General features: G+C 41.1%; 2 protein-coding genes across 2 annotated transcripts in view; one reads left to right on the top strand and one right to left on the bottom strand.

Moving 5' to 3' along the window:
• LOC123760499 (CD109 antigen) overlaps positions 1 to 18,123 on the bottom strand; it is a 74,473-nt gene that overhangs the window by 5,422 nt on the left and 50,928 nt on the right. The window contains exon 31 of the mRNA XM_045746188.2: positions 17,472 to 17,548. Coding sequence (XP_045602144.2) covers positions 17,472 to 17,548 — 77 coding nt within the window. The remainder of the gene's footprint in view (positions 1 to 17,471; positions 17,549 to 18,123) is intronic.
• On the top strand, positions 3,581 to 16,694 carry LOC123760313 (sulfotransferase 1E1). Its single transcript, XM_045745889.2, has 7 exons — positions 3,581 to 3,707; positions 8,794 to 8,968; positions 10,632 to 10,777; positions 11,121 to 11,325; positions 12,106 to 12,232; positions 13,697 to 13,981; positions 16,411 to 16,694. The coding sequence occupies exons 2-7, from the start codon at positions 8,801 to 8,803 to the stop codon at positions 16,521 to 16,523; spliced, it is 1,044 nt and encodes a 347-aa protein (XP_045601845.2). The 5' UTR covers positions 3,581 to 3,707; positions 8,794 to 8,800; the 3' UTR covers positions 16,524 to 16,694.

The following is an 18,123-nucleotide window of genomic DNA, read 5'->3' as shown; positions in this document are numbered from 1 at the left end:
TTGATAATGAAATCAAGTAATTGTTCGGTCTAAATAACACCCCCCCCCCCCGTACTCATAGCAGGACACAATGATTGTATTAATATTGTTAGTATTACTGTTACCATCAGTCAGGTATGATTCACTGTGTCGAGAGACAGGAAGCCAGAGTGTATTCATACATGTTAGAAATACGCAAATATAATAGTTACACATTAATGTTGCGTGCTTCTTCTCAGCTGATAGATGATAATAAAGAAAACGGCAATAATAATTGTGTGGGTAAGCTGAAGCAATCAAACACGATAACGAAAAGCATAACTCAGCTATCGTGTAAACATTTATAAAGGGAATTGACACGCTCTTCTCTTCGAATCCACGCCTTATATTGTTTGTACCACCATCAGTTAACAATAAATAGACAGCCACATTTAGAACTACTGCTATATTGCTGTGAGATGTTCCTCTATAACCTTTTATAAACCTCTGACCTACTGGTAAACAATGGGCCATCAGGACTGCTACAGTGCGTCCTAATTCTTACGTTAAGTGACTAAGTCCAGTTAAGATGAGCATAAATCGGGTTTGGTCACCATTCTATAAAAATAAGTTTACTTGAAAGTTTATATAAAAATATGAGGTTTATGGAAAATATGACGTCGATTACATATTCATTGAAGATTGGTCATTGCATTACGAACCCAAGTGTCGAATGACAACATGATTCCAGTTTTTGGCCTCAACGACAGTGGAGATTATTAAAACGAGGGATGGCTTTATATGGTAATTAATTATGCGTCAAATACGCGTCCTGTGAACAGTAATGCACCCCCATACCCATCCAGTGAACAGTAGTGTACCCCATACCCATCCAGTGAACAGTAATGCACCCCATACCCATCCAGTGAACAGTAATGCACCCCATACCCATCCAGTGAACAGTAATGCACCCCATACCCATCCAGTGAACAGTAATGCACCCCATACCCATCCAGTGAACAGTAATGCACCCCATACCCATCCAGTGAACAGTAATGCACCCCATACCCATCCAGTGAACAGTAATGCACCCCATACTATGGGTATGGGGAACACAACGCTCCCAGGATGGTTATGGGTAGCACAACGCTCCCAGGATGGGTATGGGGAGCACCACACTCCCAGGATGGGTATGGAAAGCACAACGCTCCCAGGATGGGTATGGGGGAGCACAACGCTCCCAGGATGGGTATGGGGAGCACAACGCTCCCAGGATGAGTATGGGGAGCACAACGCTCCCAGGATGGGTACGGGGAGCACCACACTCCCAGGATGGGAATAGAATACAGTAAATGAACTAAACAACCACAGCATTGTATCCGAGGTCCGAATAAACAAAAAATTTGTTCTAGCTTTTCATTCATGTATTTCGTAGCCCTGTGTTACTGTTGGACTCGTTTGTACCGTCTCTATACGGTACATACCGTTGCTGTGTGAGCTTCCATCTGTGGATTCCACTGGATTGATTGATTGATGAAGATTAAGCCACCCAAGAGGTGGCACGGGCATGAATAGCCCGTAATTCCACTGGAGAGTGAACGATTATCTTATATTGCTGCATCTAATACCAGAGGATATACACCTGGTCAGCCTAGAGCCGTGATTGCTGTTACCACAAGCTCAGTCTCCTCCGATTTGGGCCTTTTATCTTCGTCATATATGATATATCGACGCGTCTTACTAAATCTTATTTTCTCCTGTATATCTACACCAGTTGTAGCTGCGATAGTTTTGTGGCCTGAGAGGTTTTACCTTTCCTGGAGTGGTCAGCAAGTGATAAGTGTGATATATTTTTGTTTTCTTATCTATTCGTTGCTTCAAACATCAGGTCTTATCATAGAGATAAAGCGAATAAACTAAACTATCGAGACTGTCACTAAATAGCCACTCCAAGTGGGTACACACATTAGCGTTAACAGATGGCGCCACTATCATCGTTTTTTCTAATGTCATTAGAGGGTGTCCCCCTTTAGGAAAAGGGGAGGGGGGAACCTTGACAAGCCGCCGGCTTCCTGTCCTCGTCGAGGCCAATAATGTTAGTGGCCCGTAGGTAAATTCAGGTAAATTCATCTTCTGACAAAAAAAAATTATCTAAGACATTATCTAAACATTAAAACTAAGTTCTATGTTTAGTTGTGTTTTTTTATTTGTGTTTACAAACACAAATACTGGAAGACAAATATATTAATATTCCTTAGATGGATCTGGAGGCTGGACCGGATCATGCTGAAGCTCAACGTGGTGAAGCTGGAGAACGATTTTGCGAATCATTGCTCGACTAGGTTAACGAAAGTTGCCAAAAGGCACCGTTATTCATCCCCTGAATGCATAAATATATGTACAACCGCCACATATCGCACGATTGACTTGTGTATAATAAATGCTCCAGGCCTCCTTTTTTTTTTTTTGTTACACATGCCCAGGAAGCAGCCCGTAGCAGCTATCTAACTCCCAGGTACCTATTTACTGCTAGATTATCCTAGATAACAAGGGGCATCAGGGTAAATAACATTTTGCTCATTTGTCTCCGCCGGGAATCGAACCCGGAACCTCAGGATTACGAATTCGAAACGCTGTCCACTCAGCTGTCAGGCGCCCGTGTCTGCTGTCAGGCGCCTGTGTCTGCTGCCTGCCATGTCTGCTGTAAGCCCTTCACAGACTTAAGGTTGTGTACCTTGGGTTTCTTTATGTTCCAAGGTTTTGTACTTTTTTTGTGTGTGTAATTTTTGTACCTGTATTGTATTTTCATGTTTTGCTTTCTCCTATTTTGTGCTGTTTTGTTTCTCTCCGTCGTGGACGGTCTACTGTAATGTGATTGTGTGTTGAGTTTCATTTGGTCCTCTTACGTTTGTGCTTCATGTAAGTCACTGTTTGCTGTAGGCCCTTCAGGCCGGTGATATATCGTACCCTTGTTTGGGGATGTGTTGAACTTTTGTGTTTAATGTCTTTTTCCCTGTGTTTTCATGTTTTGTTTTGCTTTTGGCTTCATGTTTGTCCTACTTGTTATGATCTATGTTCTGTTGTGGGGGACCTTCAGGTGTTTGGCTTTGTTACACACAGAAATCACAATAGCGTGAAGCATCAAATGAACAAGTCCACAAGGGGATGCTCTCGGACGTAGGTTCGAATCCTCGTCATGGTCCTTGTGGATTTGTTCATGGCTTTGTTCTTTTGTTTTCTTTCCCTTTGTGTTCGTTTTCTGTGTGTATTTAATGCTACTTATTCGCATGTATTGCAGATAAAAATTAATAAAAAAAACAGTTGGTATCAATGGAATTAAGTTAGAGTGGGAAATGTTGTAAATGATGTGCCTCAATGCTCTGTCCTGGGACCTCTGCTATTCATAATATATATATAAATCATTTAGATTCAGATTTGAGCAGCAATATTTGCTAATATGCAAATGATACACAAATCGGGAGGGAAATGAACATGAAAAAAAGACTCGCTAACACTTCAAGATGATCTAAATAGTTCAATGGTTTATTTATATAACGTAACGTAATTCTCGTCCCCAGCATGTAACCCTACCGGGCTCAGCTTGATTAAGCATTCTCGTCCCCAGGCATTGCAATCCCGCGGCCACTGCTCAGTTAGGTGCGCGTCCCTAGTGCCTTCAGTCAGTCGGCCAGCAACACTGAGTAGGTGTACGCTACCAGTCTCTTCAGTCAGTCTCCCAGCCCCACTGAGTAAGTCCAACGAACTTGATTACTGAGTATTTCTTTATCACTTTGCTACGATCAAACATTTATTACACTGAATACTTATGACATTTTCGAAATACTATCGTACCCGGGAACTTAAAATATAAAGTGTTATATTAGTTTTTCTCCCAATGATACGAGTTATATAGTGTATATTGGAAGGGGCGAGTGAAGTATTGAACAGGTTTACCGTATTGTTTAATGGTTTACCGAAACTTGCGTAGAGGTAACTGGTTGAATTTGGCAGGTTGTATACTATACTATTTAATGAGACTACTGTTTAATGAGACTCTACTAGATAATGAGATTATTGCCTAATGAGACCTCGTCTTAACTCTGAATTTCCCCACACCTCAGCCTTGAGCGCTCCCTCCCCCACACCTCACCCTCAGGCACTCCTTGAGCTCTCTCTTCCCCCACCTCAGCCTTGAGCTCCTCCTCCACACACCTCGCCCTTGACAATTCCCTTCCCAATAGAAAGTCAAATAATATTATAGACTGCAAGTAAGCAAGTGAGACTTGGAGAGGGACAATTATCTTCTTATATGTGCTATCAATCTGCTGTACGGTGTCTGTTAATCTTGTTTAAATTACCAATCAAGTTGTCAATGTAATCAACCAGAGCTTTAATATACCAATGTGCTTTAATTATACTTACTATTCTCTCTCATCTCATTTTTTTTCTTGCAATGTATCTGTTATCATTTTATTAATTCTGCTAGAATTTACCTACTTAAAATTATCTGTTAGATTAAGGACCTGCCCGAAACGCTGCGCGTACTAGTGGCTTTACAAGATTGCAAATACTATGCTATGTATTCTCTCTAACCCAATGTACCTTCTTGTATATAAATAAATAAAATGGTAATTAAACAAATAAATATTGACCCACTTGGCCTGGGATATCGTGTGTATCTGCTGATAAGATTAAATGCATCACGGGGGAGGAGATAGTAGGTCCATTTCTATTATTAGATGCAGTGAAGTAAAGGTCAATGCAGTATCATCATAGAACAATTTGTATTTGATATAAAGTGGACTGAAATGTCGTAATACAGTAGAAGGGCAGAGCAGTGGCTCTGTCTCTCTAAGTGAGGGTCTGGGCACGTTCAGAACCCAATGGATGGAGGCGTGTGTGAAGAAATGCATGATAGGTTGGTCGGGGTAGTGACATGCGCATTGCATTGACTCATTGTATGAGCGAGTCATTGTCTCACGCGTGTGGGAAATACTGTCCACATAACCTTGAATTGTAAATGTTAAATAAAAATTCTAATGCGACTCATTCTCTTAAGCATAATTGATATATTAACAAGTAATTCGTAAGTGTGTATTGAAGAAACTCCGCCACAGTTAGGCTGTGGGGCGTCAGCTTGGCTCCTACGTCACGCACTGTGGTTATCTTGGGGTTATCTTGAGATGATTTCGGGGCTTAGCATCCCCGCGGCCCGGTCCTCGACCTCCAAAAAGGCCTCCTTTTTGTTACACACCCCCAGGAAGCAGCCCGTCGCAGCTGTCTAACTCCCAGGTACCTATTTACTGCTAGGTGAACAGAGGCATCAACGATGAAAGAAATTCTGCCCATTTGTTTCCGCCTCCACCGGGGATCGAACCCGGAACCTCAGGTACTACGAATCCGAAGCGATGTCCACTCAGCTGTCAGGCCCCTTTTGGTACACAATTGGGAAACTGAAGTTGTTTCCTATTACGTCTTATAAACTAAATAACAATAAGAAATCAAATAATACTCAAACAACAACTTAAAATAATATGAATCCAAATTTATAAATGAGTAGCCTAGGACTCTGGATGAACAAATAAAAAATTTAAGAGTTCTCCGACTCTGAGGTTGGGGTGAGTGGCTGCTGGCTTATCTATTAAATAGTTCTCGCATATACAAAACAGAAAAAAAGAACTGCATGCGCCACGAGAGAGACGCCACATGTCTCCGTTACACACCCATAAGTTTATTTATTTATATATATATATATATATATATATATATATATATATATATATATATATATATATATATATATATATATATATATATATATATAAATATTATATATATATATATATATATATATATATATATATATATATATATTATATATATATATATATATATATATATATATATATATATATATATATATATATATATATATATATATATATATAAACAAATGATCACTACCTCTACCTCAAGAACAAATTGTTGACCAAATGCCCCCCCCCCTTTTATATCAAAATTTTGTTTTGTAATTGCCATTCTTGCCTTGTTTGCCTACAACCAGCCTTCTTATGCAAACAAGTATAGACCCAGAACTAAACCTCTTATCCACTATCTATGACAATCATCACTTTAATGATCAAAATTGCAGATATTTTGCTGCTCATGATGTAAACAATGTATTAACACATAATCACAATATCTCTGTACTTAACTTGAATGTAAGATCACTAAGCAAACACTTCGATGATGTTAGTGCCTTGATTGAAACTATTGACAACAAATTCTCTTTTATTATACTTACTGAAACGTGGTTAAAAGAGGATATTACTCAACTCTTTAACATGCCAAACTACTCAGCAATTCACAACTGCCGACCAATTCAGAGAGGTGGTGGTACTGCTCTTTACTACCAAGAACTAACATGTTAAAAAGTAATTAGAACTAAAGACTATTGTGGAGAGTATATCTTCGTCAGTTTCAGAGTCATGGGTGCTGAGTCTGTCTTGACTGTGGGAGCAGTCTATAGAATTCCTAACACTGATGTGTCCGAATTCAACTCTAATCTTAGAAATCTAATACTAGATAACATACTGAACAAAAACTATCTAATTATCGCAGGGGACTTTAATATTGACCTCTGTGAACCTGAAAACCCTACTGCTGCCAGCTTCCTCAACTGTGTGAATTCCTGCTTCCTCATACCCTTAATCACTAGACCTACTAGAATTACTTATAGTACTGCCACAGCTCTTGATCACATCTGGACCAACATAACCTCTCCACTTACTTCAGGGATAATCATAGATAGCACTACAGACCATTACCTCATATTTCTCCTAACTGACATTAACAAACCACCTCTAGAGACAAGGGAGAAAAGCTTTAGGCTGCACAATGAAACTTCCATAGGCAAATTTATAGCTGCTGCTGCTAATGTCAACTGGGAGTCCGAATTAGGTAACATAGGGGACATCAACCTAGCAGTGCAATCTTTTCTTCAAAAAACTCTCAGCCTTTATAACACCCACTGTCCTATGCTAACGAAACAAGTCACAACTAAAAGGCTAAACAATCCTTGGCTTGCAAAGGGGATACTTAAATCCATTAATAAAAAACATGTCCTTGAGAAGACGTATAGGCTCTAAATGCCACAGTGAATACTGAGCTATATATAGTCCATCACTGGCTAACTGCCAACAAACTCACCCTCAATATTGACAAAACTTTCTATATTTTGTTTGGCAATAAACCCTCAAATCAAATAAATCTCAGGATTAACAATATCCAAATTTGTAACAAAGTAGATGGCAAATTCCTTGGCGTTCTCATTGACCCCAAGCTGAATTTCCAGGGACACATTCTAAATATATCAAAAAAAGTTAAAAAAAAAAACTGTTGGCATTCTTTCTAAGATCAGATATTATGTACCTCGCCCTGCCCTGGTGACACTCTATTACTCTCTCATCTATCCTTATCTCAACTATGGTATTTGTGTTTGGGGTTCTACTACCCAAAATCATTTACGTCCTCTAATTACTCAACACAAAGCTGCTATTAGGACAATATCTAACTCTGGCCCCAGACATTACTCAGTACCCTTACTCAAATCTCTGAATATGTTAGCTATTAAGTCACTGCACATCCTCTCATGTGTATTTTATATATATAAAACGCTGAACTGTAATGTCTAACCTGACCTTAAAAGCTTCCTAGAAGGTTGTAACAGATCCCATGAGCACCACACCAGAAACAAATACCTATTTGATATTCCAAGAGTACGACTTAGTCAAAGCAGAAATGCTTTACAAATCAAGGGACCTCGAATGTGGAATGACCTTCCCAACTATGTTAAAAGACTGTACCTCTCCCAACCAGTTTAAGATAAACACTAAGTACCACCTAATTAACTCCATGCAACCTACCTCACCCCTGAATGTCAACCCATGTCTACGATTTAAACAATGCTGTTTGTTGACCAAATTGTATTTTTGCTTTTTTTCTGCCATGTTTCCCCCCTTTTTTTCTGATTTTTTCTCAACACAATTTATACTTTAATCTAAGTTAGTATTAAGTTTTAGTCTTAGTGTTTTTCCTGCCCGAAACGCTTTGCGTAATAGTGGTTTTAGGCATTGTATGTACTAGCTCTATCTATGAATCCATCAACTTTTGTATTTCACCTTGTACTTTATGTACTGTATGTTCTTTACCTGAATAAATATTTGTATTTGTATTGTATTTGCATTTGTTGTTTTCAATCATTTTTCTTAAGAGGGGGTCAAACCAGCTCTGAACTCGCCACCAAGTTTCTTGGGTTCTCAATGGGAGACAGTCACATGTCAATGGTAGCAATTCTACCAGCTCCAACCCACTCATGTTGGACACATACCCAATAGTAATCACCATGGAAACCTGGGAAATGGTAGCCCCAATGGTCTGACCTCCAGCGGGCCGCGGGGACGCTAAGTCCCGAAATCATATCAAGATAACCTCATGAGGAAGATAACCCATCTCGCACTGGAGCAAGTGGGCACGAGTAGAACAAGTGAACCTTGTGGTAACAAATTGTCTTATATAGAAACTTGCACGAGTCATAATAGGGGGGAACTAAGAATGTTAAGTAGAATAAGTAAGTCGGGGAGTGTATACTAACGCCACATGGACAAACGCACTTCAGAACTAGGTATACTTTTGAAGCAAGTGGACTAAAAGCTACGGCAATAGTTGACAGGCAGGTGGAAACTGATTCCAGCCATCTATGGCCCTGGGTGCCAACTAGAATAGTACAGACGCTAGCAACCACTTCCTTTATAATATTTTAACTTCTATCATCAGATCCATCATGTCACTTGCCAGCGGCCACAAAGTTGTTCCTCTGGAGGGGGAGGAGCTGGCCAAGCAGAAGAAGGACTTTATTGGCTATAAAAGTGGTCTCGTCCGCCTCAATCCCGAGAGATGGCTCTTCACGACTGCTTTCTTGAAGTATGGTGACAAATATTACAACTTTAAGGTATGAGCAAACTTCATTTGGCTAAGGAACTAGGTTGTGGCATTTAATATTGACCGGAGAAAGGGAAAAGTAGAAGTAGTTGAAATTTCAAAGTAAGCTTTGAAACTTCATGGGGGGAATTCATGAAAGAGTATCACATGTGTGATTAATGGTTTCGGTTGTGCGAGAAGAATAAGAGCGCCATCAGATATATCCATAAAGGAGGTAAAGACTAACCTGAAATGTGGTGTGAAATGTACGTGTTGATTAGTTCTAGGCTGAGATAAACTAATGTAGTGTAGGAAATGAAAATGGAAAAGATGTAGAAAATTCCCAGAACATATTGGTGTAACAGACCTGTTATTGTGCTACTGAATAAAGATAAGTGTATGCAGTTAGTGTATAAGTTACACATTCTTAAGTGGATAAATTATTGGATATAATACCGATTATAAACAGTACCAAAAAAATTATTCGCACATTCTCCAGATCAGCAACTCCAGTTTTGAATGGGGCAATTAACTTGCAACAATATTCCTCCCTAAATAGCATTAGTGTCTAAACAATACCATCATTGATTTGGCATCTCTTGTTTGACAGGTTCTCGTTATCCTGCCTGTAATCTTTCTTGCAGTTATAACAGTTACTTTGTGTCCTGTAAATGTAAGGTCTCCCGACATGATTATTCCCAGGTCTTTTACTGTCCTTTTTTTTACTATAGTGTGATTTTACTGTTTTATATGTAACACCTGTTTGGATTTCTTCGTTCTTACCATAGAGCAGGGGGCGAAATTTATCCTATTGAACCTAATGTTATTTTCTGTGGCTCATTTAAAGATGAGGTTTCATCTTTAAATGAAGCAGACCTCGAAACACTGCAGACCTCGAAACATAGGTTTCGAGGTCTGCAGTGTTCTCAGCAATTTCTACTCTCATACAAATCCTAGCGTCATCTGCAAAAGGATGATACGGAACTGTGTCCTTGTCTATGGCCGAGATGAGAATGAGTGTACTGGAGCATGCACAGTACCCTGGAGTACTGAACTTTTCAAGGCGGATGATCCGGCTTTTACTTTGAATATAACACAATGCGTTCTGTTAGGAAATTGTAGCTCCATCTATCTATTTTTTCCGGTAATTCCTTTTACGCGCAGGGTTGTGAGTTTCATAATTTGGCACTGATTGTGAATGTTGTTAACTTACATCATGGGCCCCGGGCACCGATCCCTGGTCCTCCTGTGGCCCCCATCATGGACCCCCATCATGGACCCCCATCATGGGCCCCTTAAGGTCTGTTGTTTGCATTGAAAGTAGTGTTGCAGCTCTGTTATCCACTAGTTGTGATTTCCCTTTTATAAGCGCACGTGTTACTGAATATAACCAAAGGGCTGTAGGAATGATTCCCGCACATATCTCTTTCCTGGACATACTCACTTTATAATGTAGTTTAAAATTTACTCCTAAGTTCATTTTACACATTTAATAGGCCTGTTAAGTGCCAGTAAAAGAAAGCGTTTTTCACATGTTAGCATCTTCAGATGTAGGGAATATTATGCATAGTCAGGAATGACTGATTGTTTCTTTATACACATTGCTGTCATTTCTACCTAGGAATTCCACTGTAACCAGCACCATTGTAAGTCGGCAGCATTTTCACCTGACGCTCCATTTTCCTGTCCCCCAGTTCGAGCCTAACGACGTGCTCTTGATGACGTGGCCCAAGTGTGGCACGACGTGGATGCAGGAGATCGTGTGGACGATGAGGAACAACCCCGACCTTGGCCATGCACTAGCTTCCCTGTCCACCATGGCCCGCTCTCCTTTTATCGAGTAATTGTTCGTTTAGACGCTTCAGTTATTATAACTTCAGACACTTATTTATGTTCTTGACCAAACCACATAACTAGAAAGTGAAGAGACGACGACGTTTCGGTCCGTCCTGGGCCATTATCAAGTCGATTGAGGTCCAGGACGGACCACAATCGTCGTCGATTGAACCTAGAGAATGGTCCAGGACGGACCGAAACGTCGTCGTCTCTTCACTTTCTAGTTATGTGGTCTGGTCAACATTTGCCAGCCACGTTATTGTGACTCATCTCCACTTATCATGTTGGTGAATGTCATTCGCTATGCACTGTAAACAGTTGATTAAAGATGGCGTCGTTCTCGACAGAATGGACTTTTTTCTTGACGATCTCGTTGACTTTGAAAATGTGGCTGAATCTCCCTTGTTGAAGAATTTCGATATAGCGTGTCCCGGGAGGAACCCGAGGGATGGAATTATGCTCCAGATGGCCGAGCTGGCGTCTCCGCCCCGCACCATAAAGACCCACCTGCCGCTCTCTCTGTTCGCGCCCTCGCTTCTTGAGACTACTAAGGTATTTATACGTGGTCAAGTCAGGTACACACACACAGCCCATACGTCTGGAAATACTCTTGATATTCTGATATTCAGCTCATACGTCTGGAAATACTCCTGATAATGTTCCATGACGGACCGAAACGTCCTCACAGGACCTGAAACGTCCTCACAGGACCTGAAACGTCCTCACAGGACCTGAAACGTCCTCACAGGACCTGAAACGTCCTCACAGGACCTGAAACGTCCTCACAGGACCTGAAACGTCCTCATGTCAGTTATTTTCACATGTGTGGGTTGGGTGTGGGAACTTCAGCCTCGTTATTGCAACTTACTAGCTGTGTAAAGTTAGGTGCTAAGATGACACGTCAGAAAACGGAGAAACGACGACGTTTCGGTCCATTATAAAGTCGTCTGATGACTTGAAGTAACGTCATATCTTCAGCCACGTTATTGTGACTCATTGTCTGCTGAGGTGTTAATGTGTGTGTGGCCTCCTGACTGACAAAACTATATTAGCCAATGATCCTTGCTTCTCAGTATGAATTAACCTGACACTTATGGATTAAAGAAAAACTTAGCACATGTATTGACGTATATACTACTACAAAACTTCCTTAAAATTCTAGGTATTATGCAACATGCAATAATAAAACACGGTCATGTACCATACAATAATACAATGAGACATGTATTCCAATGCTAATACTATTTGGCTATGTATCACGCAATAATATAGAGGAGTCACGCATCAGTTACAAATACAGGGTCGTCATTAACACATGTTGTTGTTGTCCAGGTGGTGTACGTGGCCAGGAACCCCAAGGACGTGGTGGTCTCCTTCCACCACCACTCACGAATGATCAAGGTGCACGGATACGTGGGATCCTTTCCTGATTTTGTCCAGTACTTTGTGGACGACAACTGTAAGTTTACCGCCACGTTATCACAGCTCGATGGGCGAGATCACACATTTGCTCTGCTTGTCAGCTACAAATTGTAAACATTTAAGCAATTCGAGTAATATTTCTGCATGGATTTGTTGGCGAAGGATTCCTAGTAATCGTGACTCTCTTATACGTGTATTCAGAACTCGTAGTTTCAGCTTTATCGAGTAATGTAGCTGTTCAACATTTCTAAGTTATCTCCCCTCTCCCCCTTTTTTTAGTTTTAAAATTGGTCCAGTTGTTTACACCCATTCCAGTGTTCAAAGTCTTATATGTTATTTTATCTAATGACTCTGCAAAAGCTTACCGTGTCCCCCTGTCCCTCTAGACAGGAGACAGCTTAAAGAGTTCCAGTTATCCACGAATGGTATTGCATTGTTCACCGAACACTCTCCGGTATGTTGCTTTACACCCATCACTCTTGGCGTCCACTACACCTTCCAACTCTCAACCTTGGCACGACCACTACACATGACCGGAACTTATCCTTGATCATAACTAACACTATATTTATCCACCATTCTCAGAAATTACTCATTCTGTCATCTATATTTATAGTCTCGCAAATCATACCCTAATTTTATTTCTTGCATTCCTAGAATAAAGGCCATATTCCTGAAGCACATTTGCAAATCTCCAACAACCATTATCCTCCTTTTTTTGTTGTTGTTATTATGATGTACACCTTTTCTGGTAACGAGGCTCCTGCTCAAGGTCGCAACTTGGTTCCCAATACATTTTTTTTTTTAGATTTCCACTCGAGTTCTCTGCTAGAAATGTGAAGTGGTCCGGTGTCTCACCCACTCTCCTTCTTGCACGTCTGGTCGTTCTGGCTCCTCGTTTACCATTCTCTAACTGTCCTTCAGGGTATGTTGCTGTTCATCCTTATTGTTCATCCTTAGACGTGAGCCCCCTTGCCTGTCTGTCTCTGGACTTAAGCCCTAGACAGAGCTCATGCAGGACTTGAGGCGAGAGGTATCATTTGAGCCATTGTTGATTACAAGAATAGTCACTGGAGCCAGAGAAACACAATCATGCCCGAAAAGCTTTGCGTATTAGTGGTTTTTAGGCATAGTATATACTAACTGTATCTAGAAATCCAACATTCATCTTGTAAGTCATTTTGTATGTGTGTGTACTTTTCGTAAATATTATTATTAACTGCCTTTGACATGAGCCAACGACATTCTGTGACAAGTATCAGTGTCACGTTTGACTGGAGTCCACACACTCATTTATGTCACCGACATATGTCTTCCTCTTCCTAGTGATGAAAAGTTAGTCTTCCTAGTTCCTAGTGACAGAAAAGAGGGCTTGGGGGGGGGAAGAAATAGCCTAAGCTACTATCCCTTTGATATGTATTTCTTGCTTATCTCAATAAACATACTTGAACTTGAACTTGAAGAGGGCTTATGTGACCTCCATCTCTCATCCTTTTTCCAGTGGCGTACGGGCCGTACTGGCTTCACCTGAAGGAAGCGTGGGAGAAGCGACACCACCCCAACCTGCACTTCGTCTTCTACGAGGACCTCAAGGAGGACATTATGGGAGAACTAAGGAAGCTCAATGACTTCCTCGGCACTGAACTAACCGACAATCAGCTCAATAACGTGGCGAAACATTCCAGCTTCAGCGAGATGAAAGCTAGAGATGCAATGGGGTTAGACAAAGATGAAACCCTTTGTGACCAAAAAGTGATCAGTAAAGAAGGAGGCTTCTTCAGGAAAGGTAAAATGCTCCCGAACACACACACACACATAAACCGTCAGTAGTTTCAAAGCGTTATATGACAAAGAGTGCTGGGAAGACGGGACACCACGAGCGTAGCTCTCATCCTGTAACTACACTTAGGTAATTATACACACACACACACACACACACACACACACACACACATACACGTACGTGGGCCTGACGGCTGAGTGGACAGCGCTCGGAACTTGTAGTCGTAGGATCCGGGGATCGAGTCTCGGCGGAGGTTGAAACAAATGGGCAGAGTTTTTTTCACCTTGATGCCTCTGTTCACTTAGCAGTAAATAGGTACCTTGGAATTAGACAGCTGCTACGGGCTGCTTCCTGGGTGTATGTGAAAAAACCAGTCGATTGACAATTGAAAGGCGAGCCCAAAGAGCCAGAGCTCATCCCCCTCAACTAGATGAACTAGGTTGATACCGGACTCAACTAGGTGTGTGTACTAGATGAGTACACACACGAGAAAAAGTTGTCATGATCTAAAACGTCAAGGCAAACACACAACAAACATTTTCAAGCAACAATTTGGAAGACGGCCAATATAGTCTCTATATACAAGAAGGGTGATAAACAGGAGGCGCTGAACTACATAGTTACATATGAACTACACTGAACTATTTTTGGTAGGGACGCGAGTCTTATTTTCCTCGGCGTCAACCCTTTTATATGAAAGGAACCGTCGGAAATGCATCCGAGGTGCCGTGTGGTTTGTCGCCTCCTCGTTGGTGGAGAGAGTCCCTAACCCTAACTTGCATACCATACAAGCTGATGGAGAAGGCTGAGCGAAAAAAAACTAGTGGAACATTTGGAGCGAAAGAACTTTGTAACACACAACAATAGCATGGGTTCAGGGATGGCAAGTCATGCCTCACAGGATTAATTGAATTCTATGACTAGGCAACACATATCATGCAAGATAGAGAGGGCTGGGCAAACTGCATATTCATGGATTGCCAGAAAGCCTCTGACACCGTGCCACATAAGAGACAGGTGCACTGGCAGGGAGTGAAAGGGAAGGTACTCCACTGGATGGGGAAAGTCTCCGAGTGGCGAGGCGTCACCAGTGGAGTCCCACAGGAATCAGTCCTTGGAACTATACTGTTTCTGATATTTAAATGATCTCCCAGAGGGAATAAACTAGTTACTCTCAATGGTTGCTGATGATGCAAAAATTATAAGGAGGATTAAGACAGAAGGAGATAGCATAAGGCTACAAGATGACCTAGACAGACTGAAGGAACGGTCTAACAAATGGCTACTGAAGTTCAATCCATGTAAATGTAAAGTGATGAAACTAGGCGGAGGAAATAGGTCAGACACTGGATACCGAATGGGAGAAAAAGATCTTGGGGTTGATATCACACCAAATCTATCTCCTGAAGTCCACATCAAAAGATAACACCGGCGGCGTATGCGAGGCTGGCTAACATTAGAACTGCCTTCAGAAACCTGTGTAAGGAATACTTCAGAACCTTGTATACGACATATGTAAAGCCAATCCTGGAGTATGCGGCCCCAGCATGGAGCCCGTACCTTGTAAAGCACAAGACGACGATGGAAAAAGTTCAGAAGTATGCCACTAGGCTAGTCCCAGAACTAAGAGGCGTGAATTATGAGGAAAGGCTGCCTGAACTGCACCTCATGTCGCTGGAAGACCGATCGGGGAGACATGATCACCATACACAAAATTCTCAGGGAAATTGACAGGGTAGACAAGGGTGGACTATTTAACACGGGTGGTACACGCACAAGGGGACACAGGTGGAAGCTGAGCACCCAAGTGAGCCACAGACATTTTGAGACATTAGAAAGAACTTTTTCATTGTCAGAGTAGTTAGTAAATGGAATGCACAGGGAAGTTATGTGGTGGAGGCTGACTCCATACACAGTTTCAAATGTAGATATGATGGAGCTTGAGAAGCTCAGGAATCTGTACACCAGTAGATTGAGTATTGAGAGGCGGGACTAAAGAGCCAAAGTTCAACCCCCGCAAGCACAACTAGGTTATCTTGAGATGATTTCGGGGCTTTAGTGTCCCCGCGGCCTGGTCCTCGACCAGGCCTCCACCCCCAGGAAACAGCCCGTGACAGCTGACTAACACCCAGGTACCTATTTTACTGCTAGGTAACAGGGGCATAGGGTGAAGGAAACTCTGGCCATTGTTTCTCGCCGGCGCCCGGGATCGAACCCGGGACCACAGGATCACAAGTCCAGCGTGCTGTCCGCTCGGCCGACCAGCTCCCCATGAGGTGAGTAAAAGACGATCACAATGTTGTTAACGTTACTACAAACGTTAGAACGAAGTAGAAGTAGGAGTACGAACACGAAATGTGCGAACGTTTGGACATAATATTGTAGAAACGTTCTGTATATAGACATAATCCCTATCATTGTGTCGTTTCCAGGAGAGACTGGAAGCTGGAAGGCAAAACTCACGCCAGAGCTGGAGGATAAAGTTGACAAGTGGATTACCCGCCACCTAAACGACTTCGGAATCAACTTTAAATATTGCCTGTGAGCGACATGACCCCTTACGGCGCTGACCACGTAGCTAAGGTCAGCGGCCAGATGCTGCGACGCGGCTACTGCTCTCACTATCACCATTCTCAATGCTCACTTGATACACATTTTAAATTAAGATTTCACTTATTTAAAAAAAAATAATAAATTTGAAAGGCAAAATTTTAAATGTCCCTCTGTAACCCTTTCCACTACCGCCCACAAGATGGGTATGAGGTGCATAATAAATGAACTAAACTAACTAAATAGTATATATATAATTAAACATGCAACAAATCGCATGAAATATATTAGGTACTGTTTATGTTGGATATGATGTTATGATACATGATTCAGCATAGCGTTGCCTGAAACGCTATATAGAATTATGTAATCCAGAATTAATCGTAACATTTTGTTAGTGTTCACCAAAAAACATTGTCATTTTCTCTTAAAAAATCAAAGAAAATCGTAAATAATTTAAGATAACCTAATAACAAAATGGAAAAAAATGTTTTAAAACATTACATTTTCGTAATATTTTAGTAAATGATAATACCACTTGTTTTAAAAAAAATTAATTAATAACTTTTATGTATAACATGGTTTATCTTGTTTTATGCAATAGCCAGATAAGTGTAAAAATCATGATAATTATTGGCATTTTTTTATGATCAAAACCAAATTCACCAATTTGCAAATTGGAAAAAAAAATAAATAAACCGTTTTCTAAGAGCTTGGGTGTACGAAACCATTTTTTTTTTCCCGCCACCAAATGTGTTTAAGAGCCAACTCTTTTTTCCTGCTAAATCCCCACGTTTAAGAAAAGATGCTCACCACGAACCGGACAGAAACAAGGCTGCACCAAAGCAATATCTACCGCCACTGGTGTACACCAGAAGACTCGCCAGCAGACACATACGGTACAGAGTACTGTCTGTACCGTACCGTACCGTACCGTACTGACCTGATAAGAGCCGCACACTTCGCAGACGTCCAGGTCGTAGAGCGGGTACACCTCCATCAGCGTCATGTTGAAGCGCTCTGGTCGTCCGCCATTCGGGGAATACAAACTCGATATTAATATACGGCAGAGTTCAAGTTCAAGTTCAAGTATATTTATTGAGATAAGCAATAAATACATCTCAAAGGGATAAAGTAGCTTAGGCTATTTCTACCCCCCTTATATACGGCAGAGTACCCCCTTTTACATAGCTCTTGCTCTTATAATTAAGCAAAGGCTAATTATGCTACTGCTCTTCAAGTTCAAGTATGTTTATTAAGACAAGAAAAAGTATATCTCAAAGGGAGAGCGTAGCTTAGGCTATTGCTACCCCCCCCCCCTTATATGCCTGTAACTAAAGGTTCAATAATCTCTATAACACGATGGTTCATTATACTTTTGTTAAATTTTGTTCAATGCACGCATCTATTTGGGATGGTAAATAACTTATTGTTGTTTTGCTTTCTACTACGATTCTAACTACTATTTACCTCTGCCCCTAATTTACCAATGAAACCTAATATAGTTTACCTACATTCGTTTCGTCACTGGATCATCAAATATTCCATCTAGCTATCAATGTCTGCTATTATCTACTAACTAAATACAGAGAGAG

The sequence above is a fragment of the Procambarus clarkii genome, chromosome 39 (genome assembly GCF_040958095.1).
Source record: "Procambarus clarkii isolate CNS0578487 chromosome 39, FALCON_Pclarkii_2.0, whole genome shotgun sequence".
Taxonomy (NCBI): Eukaryota; Metazoa; Arthropoda; class Malacostraca; order Decapoda; family Cambaridae; genus Procambarus; species Procambarus clarkii.
The sequence above is the reverse complement of the archived record's forward strand: the minus strand, read 5'-3'. Positions and strand labels throughout refer to the sequence as shown.

What these genes read in the sequence shown, in the direction of transcription:
- LOC123760313 (XM_045745889.2), top strand. Translation starts at nt 8,801, where the DNA reads ATGTCACTTGCCAGCGGCCACAAAGTTGTTCCTCTGGAGGGGGAGGAG. An exon ending in GCCCGCTCTCCTTTTATCGA is followed by an intron (nt 10,778 to 11,120) that starts GTAATTGTTCGT and finishes CGTTCTCGACAG; the next exon opens with AATGGACTTTTTTCTTGACG. An exon ending in GTACTTTGTGGACGACAACT is followed by an intron (nt 12,233 to 13,696) that starts GTAAGTTTACCG and finishes TCCTTTTTCCAG; the next exon opens with TGGCGTACGGGCCGTACTGG.